The 22,640-nt window shown below is 38.4% G+C and overlaps 1 protein-coding gene across 1 annotated transcript in view; it reads left to right on the top strand.

Moving 5' to 3' along the window:
* Positions 1 to 22,640, top strand: part of CLSTN2 (calsyntenin 2) — a 242,918-nt gene that overhangs the window by 133,714 nt on the left and 86,564 nt on the right. Inside the window, exons 2-3 of the mRNA XM_075716449.1 lie at positions 16,512 to 16,707; positions 18,443 to 18,651. Coding sequence (XP_075572564.1) covers positions 16,547 to 16,707; positions 18,443 to 18,651 — 370 coding nt within the window. The 5' untranslated portion in view covers positions 16,512 to 16,546. The remainder of the gene's footprint in view (positions 1 to 16,511; positions 16,708 to 18,442; positions 18,652 to 22,640) is intronic.

Below are 22,640 nucleotides of genomic sequence, written 5' to 3'. Positions count from 1 at the left end.
ATTCTGTTGAAGAGGAGAGGGGGCTGCTACATCACCTGAAATGTGTCAAACAGATTGCTTTCAGATATCATCACACAAACTTGTACCAGTGCCACAGCTGGGAAGCTTTTTTACCCCATTTACAGAATGTGGTTTGTAGATGTAAAAGTTGGCATACTTGATAATTCAAAAATCACAACTTGTCAAAAATAATAAGTGCTTTAATAACTTTCCTTTCATTATCATCTCATTTATCAGACCTATAATATTCAAAATTCTGCAAAGGTTACTTGGCTGCGTATCACCATACAGTGATAGCTGTTTAAGTACTTTTAATCTGCTAAGTGAGCTATCATAGTATCTGGATAATTAATTTTGACAGTCATAATGTACTAATTATGTAACAACACTGGGAGGATGACGAGGGTTGTTGCTGGGTATTTTGCTAGTTGAGGCTGCCTATTTTTCATTAACCATGAATCTGATGTTAATGCATTTTGACTATTTGAAGAACTTCACTCGGGTGAGATTTACCTGCTTGAGAGCACAACATTTCTCTGGGTTGCTTCTGGCCCACAGGACAGCGCCATGCCCAGAGCACCAGGAAGCAGCCAGGAAAACAAGTGGGTATGCAAGTGGCAAATTTTGGTCCTGAATCCAAGTTATTCCCAGATGTTTGCTAGGCTTTGTAGAGATGGCCCCCATCACCTGATTGTGTGCAACTCTGCCCTAACAGACAAAAACCTTGGCACAAGCGTGGCTGCTTCCCTGTATTATTTCATTTCTAGGTGCTGTCTTCCTTTGCTGTAGGGTATCACATGCTGTTGTAATGTTTTGGTTTTTTTTTACCCTGATGTCCCTGTCTGTTCATGGTGGTAGAAGGACCTTGGAAAGGCTCCTGAGGAACAGAGGTCACTGGGTGGGTAAGACCAGGGACGGATTTCCCACAGGAAGAGCAGTTTAACCTCTGAGAAACTGGTTAAAGTGCATATTTTGCAAAAAATGCGTAAGTGGCACACAGAGCTATGTACGAAGAGAAGAGTAGCTGAGTTCTTTAAGAAGTGCATTGTTTGTCTCTCTTTGTGTTTCATTATTTTCTTATTTATCCAGTTTGCAAACAAATTGTAAGCTTTTTCTAACTGTTACATCTATAAACTCAGCCCAGTCTTACAGAGACAAAATGTTTTCTCCAAACATTTACTAGGAATAAAGATTCCTTGGGCTCTCACTGACAGCTGTTCAATCCCTCTGTGTTCAAACGGTGCCCTTAAAAATACTTGTACAATCATTTTGCTCAAATATGATTATGACAGATGGCCTGGTCTTTAGGCTTTGTAACTACCTGCAGTCTCCAGTGAAGTCCAGAGGATCAGCATTTACTCAATATATCTGGAAATGAGGCTTTTAGTAAACAAGCCTGTTAATTATGTGCAAGAAGAAGCATGATCCAGGTCACTCAGTTTTAGTTATGTGCTGCAGGGCTAATAGGAAAAGAAACTGTAAACAGTTGTGTCATGAGAGCAAGCAGGTATGACTTCTGAGTAAAGAAAACAAACCAGTACAGATAACACTGCCATTATTGGTCATTTCTAGAAGATGACTTTGCACTATATTCACAGAGAGAAAATACCAGTTTTAAATTAAATCAGAATGTTCCAAAATATATAGGCATTTTCATGGCAAGGCTAACAGAGAAGCTGTTTTCAGCAAATACCCTGACAAGCAGTTAGTCGGTGCCTCCTTCCAGAAAACCATTTGTCACCCAAAAATTCAAGTCTGTAAATGTCTGTTCTGAAAACTGTGCTGACACAATGTTTGCTTCCCAGGGCTAGAGCCAAGCATTCACAAAGTAGTGCTGCCACAGCCAGTCAAATTCTGTTTGTCCAGTCGCGATGGTGCAAATACAAATACCACTAAATAATGTCTAGTGTTAACCACAAAAATGGCCTTGAATTAACTTTACATCTTGATAAAATACTCTGTTTGTGTTTCCTACCAGATATATTCAAATTAATATTATAATTTACTTCAGAAACTGCAAATATAATTTGTTTTTTTACATTATTGAGAAGCAGTTAAATAGAAACTATACAGATATTTATTTGCACTTTCTAAATGGCTGAAATGATTTATTATTGTGCAATTTTCATGGTGTTACATTTTTATTGCTTTACATTGCACATGTTGGGTTTTAATAGTTGCATCCTTCATTCCATTAATTTCAAATTAAACATTAAATTGCAATGAAAGTTCAGTCATAGCTCCTAAAGCATAAAAAATAAGCCTTGGTCTTCACTTTCTAGAATGAAAGTGGGGGTGGAATACAGACTAAGTAGAAAAATAATCTGTTCTCTCAGCAAGATCTGCGATATTATACATAACAGCATCTGGTAACTGTGAGATCTGTGTTCATTTCTGTACTACAACATTTAGTTTTATTGTGCTTCAGTTAACCAAGGATAATTTAGCCTTTAGCAATTATGGATTTTACAAGTACTCAGCAAGGGATTGCCTTTTGCCATTGAAATCAATGTAAATTTTGTACCTAATCATTAAGACCCAGGTTGTATTTTTTACTTCAACTCTACTTTCAGGTAGTCCTTCTTGGTTTTTGTTTTTTGGTTTTTGTTTTTTTTTTTTTTTTTAAATGTGATATCCTATTTGCTCAAAAATCAGACACAGAAATGTCCATGGGAGTTCACATTATGAACACTTAAAGGGTTGGCTCTGCAAAGACTTATGTCTATAGATAAATTCATACCTCTCAAAACTCCCACAGAAGTTTTAACTCTTAGAGATGCAAAATATGCCAAAAGAAACAAAAAATTTAAGTAATTTAAAGGAATAGATAATAAATCCAGGAATATTTTGATGTAGAGATGAAACTGAAATATGTGTCCACAGTGTGGTTTGCTCCATGTTGAAATCAATTAGAATCTTTCCATTGCATTCAGTCCAGTTTGTCATTCCTGTGTGCACAGGCCTCAAGACTTCAGGTTTCCATGAACAGCAAGTGATTAATTCAGATGCTCATTTGAGGCAGGAGGTGAGGGTACGACCCCTGTTACATCCCCAGGTACTGAAATGTTTACAAGATCATGTGTGTTTTGAGGACAAGAAATCTAGTGATTAGAAATTCCTAGAAAGTCCAAATTCCTAGAAAGTAGGAATTAAATCCAAGGATGAAATCCCAGACCCATTATAATCTATAGAATCGTAGAATCGTTTAGGTTGGAAAAGACCTTTAAGATCATCCAGTCCAACCATTAACCTAACATTACCAACTCCACCACTAAACCAATTAAGGGGAGAGTAATAATTTCATGTTTCCTGGCTTGGTGGCTGGATTATTTTTTAATGAAAGTAAAAACTAGGAGTCATTAAGGTTAGAAAGGACCTCTAAGGTTGGATCATCAGTCCAACCATCAACCCAACACCACAAAGCCCACTAAACCATGTCCCAGAGTGCCATGTCTACCTGTTTTTTGAACACTTCCAGGGATGGTGACTCCACCAGCTCTCTGGGCAGCCTGTTCCAATGCTTGACTACCCTTTCCACGAAGAAATTTTTCCTAATATCCAATCTAAACCTCCCCTGATGTAGCTTGAGCCCATTTCCTCTTGTCCTATCACTAACTACTTGGGAGAAGAGACCAAGAGTCGGAGACTATGACAAGTGCTACATGTTTTCAGAAGTTTATGAGACTCTTTCCCAGTCTCATAAAGAAGCAAGGAAGCATGATTTTTCTAAAAGGTTAAAAAAAATGCACAAAATGCAGCTGGGTATGATGTCACGAACAGCTCTCAGACTAACATAGCCAGAAATGAGCAGCAGAGAGGGAGCAGAAACCAAAAAGAAAAAGCAAAGTCATTAAATATTTATAATGGAGCTGGTAAAAATATGATTTATCAAAAATACAATTTTACTGAAGTAGTTGTACTTTATGGATGTTTTGATAGTTCTGCCATTTCTGCAGTGCTGATAGGGTTTTTGAGAGGACTGAATTGAAAATCTGACCTTTCACTGAAAACAGCTATTTCGATGCAGCTCAGTTTCATGAAAAGTTTCAAATAGTTTTTAATTTCATATTGGGAAAAAAGCTAACATCATCTTCAAAGCTGCTGAACAATATGATTTATGCCCTCTGTATAGCTCCTGCTCAAGAGAAAAGATGAGGGTAACAAGCAGGGTAACATCTGAGAGATAATAGCAAATAGGTAGGGTTTTTCAGTATGTTAGATGATAAAGAAGCACAAAACCCAGCGTGTTGAGCTCATTGTGGCTTTGAATTTACTGTTTAAAAAACAAACCTCCTTGCATTACTGAATATTTAATAAGCATAAGATATCCCATTGTAAAATCTTGAAAAGGATAGGGCCCCTATTTTTACTATGGAGTTCTTAATGGTTGTTCTGTATCTTTAGGTTCAATGCAGATGAGTTTGTATATCCAGAATAGTTATTTTCATATCAGTGAGAGCGTAAAAAATTAATCTAAGTTTTTATATAGGAAAAGTTACTTTATAATACTACTAATCATTCCATTATATGAAAGAGTAATGTTTGCAATCAGCCTAGATTTACTGGTACTCAATACACCCTACCCTTATAAATACTATGCCAAGGGTCTGTGCTTCTGAAATTGTTTTGGTGGCTGGAGTCCCATCTGAATCACTGAAAATATCAGGACCTGTTATGTCTGACACTTCTGCATGAAAAAGCAAGGATCTTACTAAATTCTGAGTAGGTGTAAGTTATTGTCTCGGAAAAATCTGAGATTTTGTACTGCTTAGGTATTTGTGCTGTTATTAGCAGCATCAAAAGCTGGAAATAAGGAACAAAATACCAAGTAGCAGTTGCTCAAGGGCAGCTCTGGAAATACTGAGGTAGTCAGCTCACACAGCTGAGGTTCTCACACCTCTAATGTGTAAAATATTAAGCATGAGCAGGCTAAGGCAGTCCTGCATAAAGCTGTGGTGGGAACTCTCTCTCTGACTTCTATGCCTAAAAACCAGGCTTTCTCATGAACTGGCTGTAAGTGACAATTCACTACAAACATTTCTGCATAAAAACGCAACCATTTACTGACTGAGCTATGGCCAGTGGCTGGACCCATTTGATGACTTATTGGTGATGGTGGGGGGAGCAACTGTATGCTTAAGAACAGCACAGTATAAAATGGCACCAATACTTATCTTTATAAAGACATGGTAAGAAATAAACTATACAGAAAAAAAGAGGAGATTGTAAGGCTCAGAGAAGTAAGATAAGATGAGTATATTTTTTTAAAAAATGATAGCAATTCTAAGTGTCCATACAAATTAGAGCGCAAATGATCTTCTAGTGAGAGATCTGCACTTACCTTTTCTTTTGATTAATTATCTTCATTATGTGATTTCCATTCTGGTAAAAGGCCAGATGCTATAATTTTGACTATGTTATTTTTCATTTGTGATGATGCTTTGTAGTAGAAGCATTTGTGTCCAAAGTAACTCATGTCTAGAGATCCAGTCCAAACGATGACTTTACACTTGGAGCTGAATATTTCAGATTATTTAAAGACAGACAAGTAGAAGTAAAAACAAATGAAAAAAAGCTGTGATCAGTACCGTATGGTACTCTTGTAACAGTTGAACTCAGTGCTCTACTGCATCTGTAGGATGCACAGATTAAGCCCCAAATGACCACCCATTGCTCTCAGGTGATTCTGTAATACTTTTTAATGGCATTCTGTAATCATCAACTTGATCTTTCAAATTACAAATCTGAGAAAAAAAGAGGATGAATGGCTATCTCAAAATACTGGCATGCTGGAAGAAGGACACAGGTCTATTGATAACAACCAGTAGGCAATCCTTTATTTCTACCTCACTTTTCTGTTAGACCCCGATAGTCATTTCTAGTTTGGTCTACATATCTGGAATTACTTTATGGTTATTATTTTTGCAAGGCAGTCCTAGCTTCTAGTACTTGCCTCTCCTTTGATTTGTGTGGCCAAGTCCACTGCTTATATTATGTCCAGGCCAGTCCAAAGTTCCTGGTATAGTTCTCAAGTTAAAGCTGACTGATGCCTTTGAGCAAAAAGAAGGAGAAAAATGAATTGATCATTCACTATGTACTTTGAATTAGCCAACTCCACCCCAAAACATTTAGAATCATAGAATCACTTAGGTTGGAAAAGACCTTTAAGATCATCCAGTCCAACCATTAACCTACACTACCAAGTCCACACTAAACCAATCAATAGTAGACTAGACTAAACCACATCCTGAAGTGCCGTGTCTACCCGTTTTTTTGAACGCCTCCGGGGATGGTGACTCCACCACTTCTCTGGTCAGCCTGTTCCAATGCCTGACCACCCTTTCCGTGAAGAAATTTTTCCTAATGCCCAGTCTAAACCTCCCCTGGCGCAGCTTGAGCCCATTTCCTCTTGTCCTATTGCTTGTAACATGGAAGAAGAGCCCAACACCCACCTCACTACAGCCTCCTTTCAGGTAGTTGTAGAGAGCGATAAGGTCTCCCCTCAGCCTCCTCTTCTCCAGGCTAAACATCCCCAGTTCCCTCAGCCGCTCCTCATAAGACCTGTGCTCCAGACCCTTCACCAGCTTTGTTGCCCTTCTCTGACCACGCTCCAGCATCTCAATGTCTTTCTTGTACTGAGGAGCCCAAAACTGGACACAGTATTCGAGGTGCGGCCTCACCAGTGCCGAGTACAGGGGGACAATCACCTCCCTGCTCCTGCTGGCCACAGCATTCCTGATACAAGCCAGGATGCTGTTGGCCTTCTTGGCCTCCTGGGCACACTGCTGGCTTATGTTCAGCCAGCTGTCGACCAACACCCCCAGGTCCTTTTCCATTGGACAGCTTTCCAGCCACTCTTCCCCAAGCCTGTAGCATTGCATGGGGTCGTTGTGACTGAAGTGCAGGACCCAGCACTTGGCCTTGTTGAACCTCATACAGTTGGCCTCAGCCCATCGGTCCAGCCTGTCCAGGTCCCTCTGCAGGGCCATCCTACCCTCCAGCAGATCGACACTCCCACCCAGTTTGGTGTCATCTGCAAAGGGATTATTCAGGGGAATAATTTTAATAAATGCAACATTTTCCAAGCTTCTTTATCTCAGAAATTGTCTGCCTTGATATAGGGCCCAAGGGAAAGTGGTTTAATTAAAAAGTAAGTTTTTCTGTCAGTCTGCTGAGTCCTCAATAGACTAAACAGCTGCTGATTTTCTAATCCAAGTGTGACATTGTGATGTTCATTTTCTTATTTATCTCAGTATATCTCACAAGGGAGTCAAATCTAGCAGGTCGTGCTGGTACACCTGTCCTGCTGCAGAAAACATTTGGGTTAGGTTTGGCTACCAGACTGTAGGAATTCTATAAGCAGTACATATTTGCTAGCCAACATTCCTAATCCTAGGTCTTTATTTAATTCAAAATTCTAGTCACATTATACATCATTAGCTACTTCTATATATTTTATTAGCATTTTTCCTTTAACAGCTCAGCAATAGTTACTGGCTAGAAATTATTGCAGGCATTGTAATAACCTTTTTAATCTTACATGCAGAGGCCTCTAGGTCTCTCTTACAAAAATAGGTTCACTTTTTTCAAAGGATATACACAGTAAAATGGGTCAGTGCCTCACTAGGCAAGTTATCTCCTATTTTTCTCAGTGCAGACCTCACTAATCTAGAGGTGAAATAGCTTCATGATCCATCTTTCAGACACAGATGTGGAATTAGGACAGTGCTAGCATCTGGGCTTCTGTGTTTACTGAAAGATGACTGTCTGAAGCAAAGTGATGTTTCATCTGCTGTGGCAGCAGGAAATCTGCAGTCACTGACTGCAAATGTTGCAACCTCAAGTGAAAGCTAATCAAACAATGCAGGTAGTGTGCATGAAGACAGTGACCTGTACATGTGTTTATGATTGTTATTGACATGTGTGAAAAAGTAGATCAGAAAATGACCCGATTGGGAACCAAGTATGCTCCACTTAGCTCCTGGAGGATAAAGTTCCTTTTATTAATGTGCTTGTTTGCAGGTTTAACCGTGCAGTTGCAGGATTATTTTTCAAATAGTTCATTATAATGTGGTATTCCAAAAAAAATGGCAAGGCAAATATTTCTCAGTAATGATCATGTAACTGTTAAAGAGACTCTGCTATGCCTTAGAGCATTCTAACTAAATTGGACAGCTATTTCTATGTGTTGAGTGTGTGTTTGCATGATACTCAGATGCGCTGCTGAATCCACAGAATACTTGCAAACATGAAACATGGGGTTAACAAAAGCCTTCCATTGTTCCAGGTGGGCATGGAGCTCCATATCTTGATTATAATGGCATACTTTTTTGGTACTCTTCTTAAAATCATACCTTCTTGCTTGTTTTCTCTCTTGAATCTTGCAGATTTCAGAAAGAAGAAAAGATTAAGAAATTTTTGAGGTTATTTACAATAGAATGTTAATTTGATATGCGTTTGATGGGAGGAACAAATGCCAATATTTTATATTTCTGTGCTGTTCGAGTAGAGGGTGTTTGAGAACTGTCTGATCATTAGTTAATTAAGCACATCTTTATCTGTACAAACATTTATCTCCTTGTTACATATTTTTCTGCTCCACCTCAATGTTTATTGCAGTCTTCAAATAAATATGTATCAACTCTCCATCATTTGAGCTGGAGTGCAAGGATCTCTTGTGCAGATCTGAGTGCACAATGTGACATGTTATGCATCTAAGCAGTGGTGGTCTAATTTCCAACAGGACAACATGGTCATATATCTCACTATAATCAGAACATGTCCATAAAAATTACTCTTTTTAAACAAGCTTATTTAAACAAAATTGTAGAGTAGGTTTTTCAGGTGCTTTGTTGCAGAGTGCCTTCATGACCTAAGTGAATTCCCTGGGAAACTTACGTGGAGTTGGGAAGAAACCCAGATAGGACTGTGTTTTATATGCTACCCACAGAACTATCTATTTATCCTGAGCAACAGCAATTCAGTAGAAGAATGAAGTCTGATTCATTTGGTGTGAGCTTATGGCAACAACGAATCACTTGAAATACAAGTGCAGTTTTCTCCACTTTCCAATTTCAAATCCATAGGAATAGAATAGGAAGGGTAGCAGTGGATTTATGCTCTCACTTTGCAGAACTTGTTGCCCATAAAGTTAGATATGAAGAAATAATAATTTTTGTATTTTATTAAGATATGAATACCTCCCTTTGTTTATGATTTCAGTATTGCTTCCTGGATTTTAGTACTTCAGTATGAGTTTAATAGCATTGACTTCAATGAGCTGGAAAAGCATATACGGTAGTTACTGCCTTACTTAATTTTTTTTCTATCCTTAAAGATATTTTACATCTCTAATTATTATTTTGCCTCCTTTTCCCAAACACCTACCCTTTCCTCCCTCAAAACGTAACCTTCTATGTTCTGTAATTATTTAAACAGTAGCCACAGCTTATGATAGAAAAACTTGCCAAAGCAGTAAACCTTCCCAGTGGCACAGAGACACTCAAAAGGTCAGCAGCTCTGTACTGCAGGAGATATTTTCAGGATTCCAGTAGAGAAACTTGTCTACAGTTGTTATCCTGGAAAGCTGGATTTAAAAAAACAAAGAGAAACAGCAACTGCTAAACAAATGTATTGAAAAACCCAACATCGACTGCATGTAGTGGGTCCATGCTGCATTTCTGAGAAAACAGACATCGAGTTGAATAGTAGTCCTACCTGCATTGCTTTTTTGTAGATTTCCATCCAACTGCCAACAGACATCTTTGATGATGGATGTTCAAAGAACAGTGTGCCTGTGTTTGGATGACCATCTATATGTGGAGAGGGCACATGCAAAATGTTAAAGGTACAAATTTGATTCAGACTAGGAGTACTTCAATTTTGTTGACAAGAGTGGTTTAAAACCTTTAGTTATAGCAAAAGGAAGGTCATATCCACAAGCAAATTTATACATTTTATAAAATTCTTGGAAGCCTAGTTGTGTCATGTAGTATATGAAGAAGAATCTTTACTGATGGTTGTCAAATACCTTTGTTATGACGGACCTATGTAGCTGAATCAAGTTTTTGAAGGACACACATAAGGAAAAAACAGTGTTACTGTCATTCATATGCAGGTCTTCAGAGATCACAGTGATGCCTTGGTCACGGTGTTCCTATCTCTGTTCTTCGAATTGAAACTCAAGATGCATTGCTCCTGAACAGAGGAGAGACAGATTCATCTCTTCTAAGGTGGGAGTGGATTTGCGTTTGATCACATGGCTTTGGTCCTTAGGCACTTCAGGATCTTTCAGGGACACTGTGCTTACCTCAGGAAGCATAAAACTACAACCTTTATTCTAAATAAATGATCAGCTATGTTGATTTGCACATCTGAGAAGAACACACATAGAAATATAATAAAAGCCTAGAGAGTAATAAAATCAGAACAGGTTATGAATATAAATGAGTAATTTTGTCAGCAGTGAACTAATGAAGCCTGGTTTCCTACAGGTTTGAGCTTCATCTTTGATTTACTGATACCAAAAAGGTGCAAGATAGAATTGAAGCTTTTCTTGTTGTTGAGCTTTTACAAGGTCTTTGTGTGGACTGTTTGCTATCTAGTGAGATGTGACCTCTTTGTCACCCCTACACTATTTCTGTAGCTTCTCTGTATTGTGCAGCTGCATAATTTCATAGCACTTCTGGGAAACAATTAATCTTTTTAAAATGTTGTTCAAATTAGCAAATGGTTTGGGAGTTAATGGCAGGAACAAACACATGTGCATACACTCACACACATAGACATGTCCTGAACACAATTGTGTAAACTCTGCTCCATAAGCAATCGTCAGGCCAATGGACAGGAGAGAACGTGCAGGGAACAGGGAACTCTGGTTAGAGTTAATAACAGAATCATAGAATTGTTTAGGTTGGAAAAAACCCTTAAGATCATCAAGTCCAACCGTTCACCTGACAATACCAAGTCCACCGCTAAACCATGTCCCTAAAGCGCCACATCTATGTGTCTTTTAAATACCTCCAGGCATGGGGACTCAACCACCTCTCTGGGCAGCCTGTTCCAGTGCTTGACAACACTTTCGGTGAAGAAAGTTTTCCTAATATCCAATCTAAACCTCCCCTGGCACAACTTGAGCCCATTTCCTCTTGTCCTATCGCTAACTACTTGGGAGAAGAGACCAACACCCACCTCACTACAACCTCCTTTCAGGTAGTTGTAGAGAGCGATAAGGTCTCCCCTCAGCCTCCTCTTCTCCAGACTAAACAACCCCAGTTCCCTCAGCCGCTCCTCATAAGGCCTGTGCTCTAGACCCTTCACCAGCTTCATTGCCCTTCATTGGACATGCTCCAGCACCTCAGTGTCTTCCTTGTACTGAGGAGCCCAAAACTGGACACAGTATTCCAGGTGCGGCCTCACCAGTGCCGAGTACAGGGGGACAATCACCTCCCTGCTCCTGCTGGCCACACTATTCCTGATACAAGCCAGGATGCTGTTGGCCTTCTTGGCCTCCTGGGCACACTGCTGGCTTATGTTCAGCCAGCTGTCGACCAACACCCCCAGGTCCTTTTCCATTGGACAGCTTTCCAGCCACTCTTCCCCAAGCCTGTAGCGTTGCATGGGGTTGTTGTGACTGAAGTGCAGGACCCAGCACTTGGCCTTGTTGAACCTCATACAACCAAATGAAACAACATTTGGTGATTGCTGATTCACAAACAACTGTTGCTTTTTATTAACTATTGATAAAAATGATCAAATATCAGAGATCTCAGCTGTTCACTTGAAGTCGTCTGCATTCTTGGTGTAATGAAAGCTGAAGAAAAAGCAAAGGTATCTGTGAAAGGCAAAATAAGCATGCAGTTTTTTTAATAACTTCTGAAATTGAGTTCAAGTGAATAATTCTGTGTAGTTGTTAAAGGAGTAACATTGAGGATTTTTATTTCTACTGAAAGAAGCATGAGTTTTGTTTTTCATATAAAAGGCAGTAATTTGTAATACAGTCTTGCTGATTAAAGCTTATAATCACTAAATCTTGCATGTAAATGTCGCTGAATATGAAACATTGTCTTCAGCAATCTCTAAACAGTGGAAAGATTTGTTGGTTATATTACAGAAATTATAAACTGTCGATAGCTTTTTTTCAGGCTATTATAATTTTTACAGAGGAATTTATATTATTATGATCCCTGTGGCAGTAACATATGGATGTCTACCAGAGCTCTCAACTTAAAATAATGTAGACTTCAAAATTAATAGGTGCTTATGGCTAATGCTAGTCTAAATGATTTGAAGAGAAAACATAATGTCCAGAATTTAATTAAAACATGTATTAAAATGAAGCAAGTCTTAGTAAAGTTCAACCCTGCAACCAGAAGTTTTTATAGGAAGCAACTGGAAACCCCCAGGATGTTCATCTTGGCCCTGGGAGAAGAGGTGTTTTCCCTCTACCCTGGACACAATTGCTATAGGATTTAATGGATGTGCTTCTACCTTTATATGGTATTGTCCTGGTTTCAGCTGGGATGGAGTTGATTTTCTTCCTAGTAGCAGGCACAGTGTTGTGTTTTGGATTTAGTAGGAGAAGAATGTTGATAACACACCGATGTTTTAATTGTTGCTAAGTACTTCTTATGCTAGTCAAGGACTTTTCAGCTTCCCATGCTCTGCCAGGTGCACAAGAAACTGGGAGGGGGCACAGCCAGAATAGTTGATGCAAACTGACCAAAGGGCTATTCCATACCACATGACGTCATGCTCAGTATATAAACTGGGGGGGGGTTGGCCGGGGAGCAGCGATCGCTGCTTGGGAACTGTCTGGGTATCGGTCGGCAGGTGGTGAGCAATTGCATTGTGCATAACTTGCTTTGTATATTATTATTATTATTATTATTATTATTATTATTATTATTATTATTATTATTATTATTGTTACTATTATCATTACTATTTTACTTTATTTCAATTATTAAACTCTTCTTATCTCAACCCAGTAGTGTTTCTCACTCCTACTCCTCCAATTCTCTCCCCCATCCCACCGGGGCAGGGGGAGTGAGCGAGCGGCTGCGTGGTGCTTAGTTGCTGGCTGGGGCTAAACCACGACAGTCCTTACCAACCTATCTCTGTTTTATCAACTCACTGCCACCACCATTTTTATGATCACTAAATCCTACATGCACCTGTTCCCAAACCCATTCAAATGAAATGAAGAACAAAGCTTAATATTTTGCTGTGTTGTCTGTTGTGAGGAAAACAATGTCCCAGTTTGCACTCTATTTCAACCGTCAAAAGGAGAAGGAAGGTGGGTGGCGCCAAGGTCCTGAATGTGGTTGTTCTGCAACTTAAATGGTGAGCCTGAATGAGAGGGACACCCTGTCTCCTTTTCCTCAAATGAGTTACATAGTAATACGTATGTAAGAACCCAGTAAATACTATAAGCTTGGCACGATTCCCGTTGGCATCATGTAGGTCTGTGGTTAGCTCAGCTGGGTTTAAATAAAACCCCGTAGCTCCATTTAAAAATGAAAAATAGTATCTGTTGTATTTTAAAGACACTATTTGTAATGCCTGGTAGTAGTAGATCTATATATGTGTAAATGTGTGTGTCTCAGTGTAAAGGTGGACCTTAGTTAATCTTCTGCTTTGTTACAGCTGTTACAACTCTGTTATCTTTTCCATTTCCAAGATAGTCATTAAGGCACCTTTTTAGAATCATTATGATTACTATACATTTTTATTTTTCAACAGTGTTAGCTCATTTCTTTGGAAACAGTAGTAGAATCCTTCTTCTGAAAAAATTCTTACCTAGTTTTTAAAAACGTACACAGTTGTTTTCATATAAGTAGGTTGCTGTAGCCAGGATCTGGAAGTGTATGTGGGTTTTTTGCAGTGTGTTATCCATGCAACTGTCATTATTTTATCTTTGGCAAATGGGGATATAAAAGACAAAATTAGAGTTATATATAAAGCTGGAGTATCTAGCATAGGAGCAGGATATAGAGACTTCTAAAATATTTGCTGAGAACTAATTAGAACATGTGCTGCTTCTATGATTGCTTTCCATCAGGCCTCGGCATTTGGAGGGGAAAAAATGATAAATGTTTAGATTAAGGCTGACAGAACTTTTTTCCTGCCCCGAGCTATTTCCATTTTTTAAGAACAGTAGGCTTGGATGTCTGCAAATGCTGTATTGTTTACAATCAAACAGTGGGTGAATAAAATAATAAACACAAAACACTGAAGCTATGATTTCTGTTGATGGATTGTGCATCTGAGGAAAACTTTGTTATTAAGACACTCTGAAGGCCACTGTTATAGAACACAACAAATAGTACTTTTCCATTGGACTTTCCACGTTTACACTGTTATTTTTGTATTCAATTAAAATAACACTGAAATCCACAATATCATTTTAGATGAATGTTTCATTTTGAAGTTGAAAGGGAAATTAGGATTTTTTTCAAAAGGTATGTGTGACAATGTTGAGATACAAACTCAGTGATCAGTGCTCATGATCAAAGCTGAACAAACTGCTTCACTTCAGCCTTCTCTTAATCTTATGCTTTGTTTCCTATGCAACAGTTCATAAACATTGTGGAGCCTGCTTTTATGGATATGCAAAGTATTAGTCTTTTTCAGAGTCTGATTCTGAGGGTAAAATCCATTCCTTCTTCTATAGCCTGAATATTTGGGCTCATTGAGGGTGCATGAAAGAGAGCCTGGAAAAGAGCACATCTTTCGTCTGTCTTGGGAAACCACACTGCCCATTCATGCCACCGTGCCACTTGCGTGAGGGGTTGGAGCAAACAAATGTCCAAGCAAATAGAATCATAGAATTGTTTAGGTTGGAAAAGACCTTAAAGATCATCCAGTCCAACTATTAACCTAACATTACCAAGTCCACCGCTAAACCAACTAAGGGTAGCGTAGCAACCCCACGCCTCCTGGCTTGGTGGCTGGATCATTTATAAATACTTAATGTATTGTCTGAGTGCCTCAGAATTCCTAAAACAACTGTGTGCTGATCCTGTAAAGACATGCATAGGATTGATTACAATTGCTAAGCGTGGGCCTCCTCTGCCTAAATGTCAATGTATATTGCTGAGCTCAGCTTTAGCTTCCATTATGATAAAGGGAAACCTATGTGATGGTAGTTGAGGGAATATCCTAAAAAGCCTGTATTTATATTCTAAGTGTACCTAATCCCACCCTGCTCCCACACACACCCTTCCCATTTTTTCTGTCTCATACATAATAGGAATTATGAACTCCAGCATTATAAAGTCAGTCTAGTCTCTTCTCTAAAAATAAACAATATATTCTAATAGAAAAAGAGAGAGAGGAGCCAGGCTTGAATTAGAGGTCATAGATTCAGAGTTAATTTAGAGTTTGGCAGTTGACTCATATATGATTGGCAAGGAGATTTCCAAAAGGCTGCAACTGTAAATTGGAAATAAATGGAAAAGGATTATATGAGTGGGAGACAGCTTTGAATCTATAATGCATGTCCCGAGACTGACTTGCTCGTAAAAGAGCATGTGTTTAATGTGTCATAAAAAATATTTAAGCCACATTGGTCTTTGTATAAATATTTCATTTTTAAAGTTGGATTCTGGAGTGGCTAAAAATGAATTCAGCATGCATATCTTTGCCATCAGTAAGAAGGACAAAAAAAAAAGGATCACCAGAAACTGGGTTCCCCCCGCCGCCCCCCAAAGGCTTGTATTCTCACAAGATTTTTTTATGTTGTCTTTTGTGTCCAAATCAATTTTTTTAGTCCTTGCTATATCATCTGTTTTGTTATATAGTATTCCTCTGAGAGAACGTATGGATCTGTTATATTAGGAGGCAGTTTGGAGGCAGAGTGAGTTGCTGCCAAGAAGGCATTCATGTATGAGTGTGCGAATATGGGTGGGTGACTGAGATGTCCAAAAGGGACACTTGTCTGTGTTCCTTCAACCACTTCTTTTCCAAAGATGATATATGTCTGTAAATAAAGCAAGATATACTTAGAATGTGCTCGTGTTCTGCATCATTAGTTTTTTCATTGTTGGGAAACTAAACTGCAAGAGTCTGAACGTCTACTACCACCTGGCAGCTCAAGTGTCTCAAGGAAGGAGTGGCAACAGTTAGAAAAGACCACCTCTAAAGCATAATCTATTTTTCTTTCTGCTATTTTCTTAAACTAAATATGGCCATCTTAATTTAGCTCAAAAATAATGTAGCTCAACATTGATGTTAGTAACATATCTAGGAAATAGTCTCTAGGGCTTGAAGAAACCATTTAGTAATGACAGAGGAAGAGGGGAGTATGTGACCAGATCTGCATTCACTGCATCATGCTGTACAAGACGTGGCTAGTGGCCCTTTTGGATGTATTATAAACTGATGCCTGAGTCTGTACTTCCCCTGTCTATAACATGTGAACTACAAATGAATGCTAACTTTCCAATGTCACTCTAGTGAATAAGACTTAGACCTCCCTGGTTATAATTGCTTTATACTATTTCTCACAGGTGAAATCTGTGCTTTTAAAATCCATGGACAAGAAATGCCCTTTGAAGCTGTTGTGCTAAACAAGACATCTGGAGAAGGTCGTCTTCGAGCAAAAAGTTCTATTGACTGTGAACTGCAGAAGGAATACACATTCATCATCCAGGCCTACGACTGTGGATCAGGACCAGGTGGAACAAACTGGAAGAAATCTCACAAGTGGGTGAAAATGAGGAGAAATTTTTTTTTGCTTTGGCATACATTTGCTCTACAGTACAGGTCACATTGAAGGGCTTCTTTTTATATTGTGGTCAGGTAGAAAGCAAATAAACCCAAGATGAACCATTGTTGCAATAGTCCATCCACTTTTAATTCATTTTTTTCCTTTTAGAAAATATTTTTCTTTTTTGCCTTCTGCAGTTTGACCCATTCTGCAATGGTTCCAGTTGAAGCTTTTAATAGGATCCCTGTTCAAGTGGAGAAATGCATCTCAGTTTTGGTTTATTTTTCCATTCTTGCTTTCACGTTAAATACATTGACTAAACAGATCATCCAGGATATGGAAGCTAGCTTTTAATTGATACTTGCAAATTCTAAAAGTAGGTTTTCTCTCTGTTCATCTCATTTCAAATGGTAAGAAAAGAGAAATCACCCTTTCTTTTTAGTATGTGCATGTATATAATCTGCAGCAGTGTTGCCTTTGCACAGTGTGTTTCTGACCTCAGCTTTGGGACAGCAAGTCTCAGAGGAATTAAAATCCTCTGGAGGAGGGGGGTATTGAAGATTAGTAGGTGGTACTTTTTACTCTGGAGCCCATTCCCTGCATAAGCTTAAGTGGCACAGTGCCTTCAATTCATTAAACCAAGTTCCAGACCATTTGTCATTAAAGATTAATTTAACTCACGTGTAGATGCATAACTGCTGTACAAATTGTTCGTTTTGCTGAGAGTCATTTAAATAAATGATTAATAGTAGTCATTTTTCCTTTTGCTCATCCAGGACACATGACAATTAAAAATTTAATTAGATCTATAATGCATGCTGAACTTTTTCAGGATATTTAAAAAGAATACACATTTAGAAGGAAACCTGCAATATCAAATAACGATCAAGTCACAGAAACAGTTTTTGCTTCATATTATTAAATTTTATGATGTTTTTTGCTCACATGTCAGTAACAAGCTAGTACGTTCTACTTGTAAAAGATTGTGGTCTAATCCTGGCCAGACAAAATCTGGCCCATTGGGACCAGACTTTGTTACACTTTCTTGTAGTTGTTTGTATAGTAAACCACACGCTAAGCTGGGCTGTCTGGGGTCCCAACCTTTACTACTGGCTCTGCCATTGAGCTAGAAAGTCCCTTCACTTCTCTGTCCCTCTGTTACCTTGCCTATCAAACCAGATAGCAAATTCTTTCAAAAGGCGGCCTTTAGAGTTTGCTCATCAAATACTAAAGGCCTGTTATTTATGACCATCAAAGGTTTACATGTACAATGTTGAAACTAATTAAAGGATTAGATACTTATAATCAGCAGAAGGTGAGAGCCTTATTTAATGTCAAAGGATGTTCACAAACTGACCATTTTTAGGTAGTCAATATGTAAGACTACTGTAATTCTCTTCCTCTTATTTTGCTTATTAACCCATTTTACACTGGAATGATATCACTGACTTTCTGCTGGGGTCCATTTTGAGGCAGACTGATTCTAATAGGGAGCACCCCAGAGCGCTCTCGCTACAAGCTGTGAAAATAGGTTTTTACCTAGTGCTGCATTAAGATATTAAATTGGGCAAATTAAACATAAAAATTCAATAATATCTCATTTTAGCAGATGTTTACACAGTTTTCTACATATGTTTTATTAGTCTTTTCAAGTGTTTTGAAAATAAACTGTTAGTCATGTGTCATGATAAATTAATTTTTCTCTTTGATGTCTTTTTTTACGTATTTTAGGGCTGTGGTCCATATCCAGGTAAAGGATGTCAATGAGTTTTCACCAGCTTTCAAGGAGAGTGTGTATAAGGCCACCGTGACAGAGGGAAAGATCTATGACAGCATACTGCAGGTAGAAGCCATAGATGAGGACTGTTCCCCACAGTATAGCCAAATCTGCAATTATGAAATTGCCACAACTGATGTTCCTTTTGCCATTGACAGAAATGGTGAGTATGGAGAAGGAGCAATTGTAAATTCTGGGACAGGTAGCAGTAATTTCTGTAGATAATGTAATTCCCTATTGATACTAGCTGATAACCTGGCTTGAGTTTTGACTCACGAGAGTAATCCTGTTCTCATCTCTGAGAATGAAGGAACTGTTACACTGGGAAATTCCATTCCTTTTACGTAAGATTTGGTCAGAAAGTGCGACAGTAATTTACTGTGGAAATTAAATCCCCAGTTTTAGATGAGCAATATGTTTCTCTGTCACTCAGTCCATTCTCTTAATTGTCTCAGGTCTAGTTTCCCATCCAAGTGATGGCATTTGCTAATGCAGAATGTAGTCCTACCTAATAGGGTTTATTCACCAGTTTGTAGCTAGTCCCATTATTCTGAGCTTTCTGAAGCAGAGTCTAAATGTAGAATTGACAATATTCTGGAGATGTTTATTGATTGTTAAAACTTTCAGGGTGTGGGTCCACAGAGCTTCCCATTTGTGGTGCTTCCTGAAGCAGATCCATTATTCTGCAGTATAGAAGAAAATACCCTTTGGAGAAGTAGTATCATTTTTTATGGGTTTTTATTTTAGTTTTTTTTTCTAATGTATATAATATTATAGGGAAAATAATAAACCATGTTAAGTTTTCCATATGCAGCAATTTTTCACCTTGGTGGCCCTGTCTGTCAGCTTCCTGCTTTTCCCAGTCAAGTTGTCACCAGGGAAAAGCACAGAACTTGACACTGATTTTGGGAGAGGTGGTTGGGCTGCATTAAAAATGTGTTGAAGATCCTCCCTCCCATTTTCTGCTTGCTTCAGACAATACAAAATAGTAGCTCTGTCCTTCAAGTAATTCAGAAGTCCCATATTGGCAACACTTTGTAGATAAGAGTCCTTGTTACTGATATTCACGTGTGCACATTTGTGCAGAAGTTCAAAATGGAAATGCCTGTGCCCACAGAATTTGTTTCCCCAGAACAAGCACCCTGTGTGCATGCCCAGCAACGCTCTGATTTATCTTTCCTAACAGAAGCCTTTAATCCATGTTGTAAGTAGGAGGAGAGTACTCTTTGGAAGTTAAATCTGATTTTTGGCCAAATTGGAAATTAAAAGCATGCATGGAGCTACCGTTTTCTCTAAGCAGTCATTTTCATGTTGGGATGTTTTATAAAAACCCTTTCCCCTATTCAAAAATTATTCATCTTTATTTGTGCAGTTCTTGCACAATGCACAGCTGAGCATCAAAAGATAATAATAACCTATTAGCATCAATAAATTGTAAATTACATTGGGGAAAAAAGCCATCCTGTTATAATACATTGGGAGGCAAATATACTAAATAGTAGGTATAACCGTAATGAGTATGTTTGTATTTAAGTAAATTAGGTCAGCTAGCACAGTAATCTTTTGCCAGAGCAATCGCACAAAGGATTTTTTACAGAAAGTGGGCATTTGGAAGTAGATGTTTGTGTGCAATTCCCTAGAAGCTTTTCCTCTCTGTGGACTTTTTTCTAACTGTGAGATTTCCCATGTTGTCATAAAAGGAAGTTCTCCATGTTTCTGTTTGAAACCATTATTTTTGCAGAGCTCCACATGACTTGCCAGTATGGCGCTGGTTACTTACACAAGTCACGGGTGGTTTCATAATTTCATACCAGGTTTGTGACAGATATCATGGATAAATATCACAGATAAAAAATAAATAAAATATAAAAAATAATCATGAGATTAGCATGATACAGAGCAGGCATTTCTATTGCTTATGCCTTTTCAGCTCCTATCACACAGTGCAGCTGGCTCATGAGTGATCATGGGTTTCTTACAGTCAGAGGCATGATCAAAAGCATGCAAAGTGTCAGGAATCCTTTGTTACATCTTTGTCCTCATGTGCCCGGGACCTGCTTTGCATCAAAGGTGATGAGAAAATCATTGATTTAAACATGACTTTAAAGCCTGCAGTGAATACTTGGCATAAGGTTGTAATACTTGCAGTTTCTTGCTCATGAATTCAATTAATATTTTTTGATCTATTTGTTCACTAGAAGAACAGCACCGCCACAATCGACAGTAATTGCAGTCTAATTTGCAATTTTTTTAGATAATGGTAATTGCTTAAACCCACTGGGATTAGAGACAGAGTTAGAATAGATGGTTGCACTTTTATTTTGTGACAGAAATACGTTGCTTTGTTCCAACACATTTCACTGCTGAGAATGTCTCTCTATGCCAGCTGATACAAACTTTCTCTGGTGCAAATTCTTTGGCATTGTGCCCATTTTTGTTACCTATAGGATGATTAAAATAGATGTATGAGATGCCTGGGACTGTCTGTTAATACTGTGCTAATTAAGATTTTGTTTACAGGGTTTTTTTACCCATTGTGAAAAACAAATCTAGGTTCTTGTGTCTTCTGCAAGTCATGTTACTGAAAAGCAGAAAAAATCGTAAGTGTCAAACTTCATTGCCCAGAAAAAGTATTTACCCAGATGCTTAGAATCAAATCTAAATATTGCAGAGAGCCCCAAAAGTAGGGGGTGGGGAAAACAAGCCATTATCAGTCCCAGATAGTGGATTTTTTTTTCACCACCAACCTATGAAACTAACCACAAACACAGGCCTTTAGAAAGATGAACATGCTATTCCATCAGCTTTTTTCTTTTGGCAGATCATTGTCTTTTTAGGCCAAACTTATTTCTTGTATCTAGATCAATCCAGGGAGCATTTTATTGTCTTGAAAAATTATATTACACATTGGGGAACATTTGCAGAAAGGAAGAAAGAACCCTCCAGACAGCAGCAGTACACAGTCTAGTTCACCAAATTGTGAGGCATATGTGGATAGGCACCCAGCACTGGCACAGGAAGCAGCATTCAGCTCTGGTGTAGTTCTTGTAGACCTTTTTAAGTTAGGCACCTAAAGGTAGGCAATATAAAGCTTCCCATTTACATTTCACAACTTTGACGCTTGGTATGTAATTTCTTTGTGAATAAAATTGTGTTGTGATATGAAACCATAACACCAATAAAATTGACTCCTGTATATGATGAGCCTAACTTAGAAGGTAGCGAACTCTTGGTCATAAAATACAATCATGTAAAGGCAAAGGACAAATTTATGCTTTGCTGTGCAAAGAACTGGGACTAAAGGTATAAGATATAACATGTTTTAAGAGACTTTTGCATGTACTTTAGTGTAGTTGTTGTCTTAGCAGAGAATCCCAGTCATCAAGTCAGTTATCATATCAACATTGTGTAGGCATTTTTCAGGTAACAGTAAAATTAAAACACAATGCACAGATCTGGTGTAAGGCCAGCAGAACAAAATTTTTCTGCATTTTCTGCCTTCATGTCTCAGGGATCATGGTCAGATGATCAGAGAATGCAGATACAGATACAAATCCTGTCATGGCTCTGACCTACTCTCATCTCTAAAATGGGGTTGACTGTATTTGCCACCCACCACTGGGAAGCACTTCACAAGTACATGTTCAGATTGTTCAATATAAAGATGACTTACTGACTTACCTGTCCAGTCAGTACAGGTTCTATCAAGTTACATATCTTAGAAAATACATGTGGGCAGGATCTCACAAGGTCATCCTTTACAGCACTGAGATCTGTGTTAGAAGCTATGCAAACTTCATCTTGTCAGAAACATAGTGAACCTTTATAGTTAAGCACTTGCATGTGATATTTATTTATTTATTAAACCACAGTTTCTTTCCATTATCATTGAAAAGTGCACCTTTTTGACAAGAAGCAATTCTAATCCTTCAATTGACTTATGGTCAAATACAGCTCCTGGTGGCTCTTGGCAGCTGGGAATGTTGAGCTGCCACTCCTGTGAGCAGACTGAAGTCAGAGGCCACTCATGTAACAACGCTAGCCTTCATCTCTTGTAAGAGTTAGGAGATTCAGTTTTATACTTCTTATACACACAGGAAGTATGGAATTTAAGAAGGAATTGCCATAGTAAATTAGTCAAGTCTTTCCCTG

This window comes from Pelecanus crispus, chromosome 9 (assembly GCF_030463565.1).
Source record: "Pelecanus crispus isolate bPelCri1 chromosome 9, bPelCri1.pri, whole genome shotgun sequence".
Lineage (NCBI taxonomy): Eukaryota > Metazoa > Chordata > Aves > Pelecaniformes > Pelecanidae > Pelecanus > Pelecanus crispus.
Note: the sequence above shows the minus strand (reverse complement) of the source record. Positions and strands in the feature narration are given on the sequence as shown.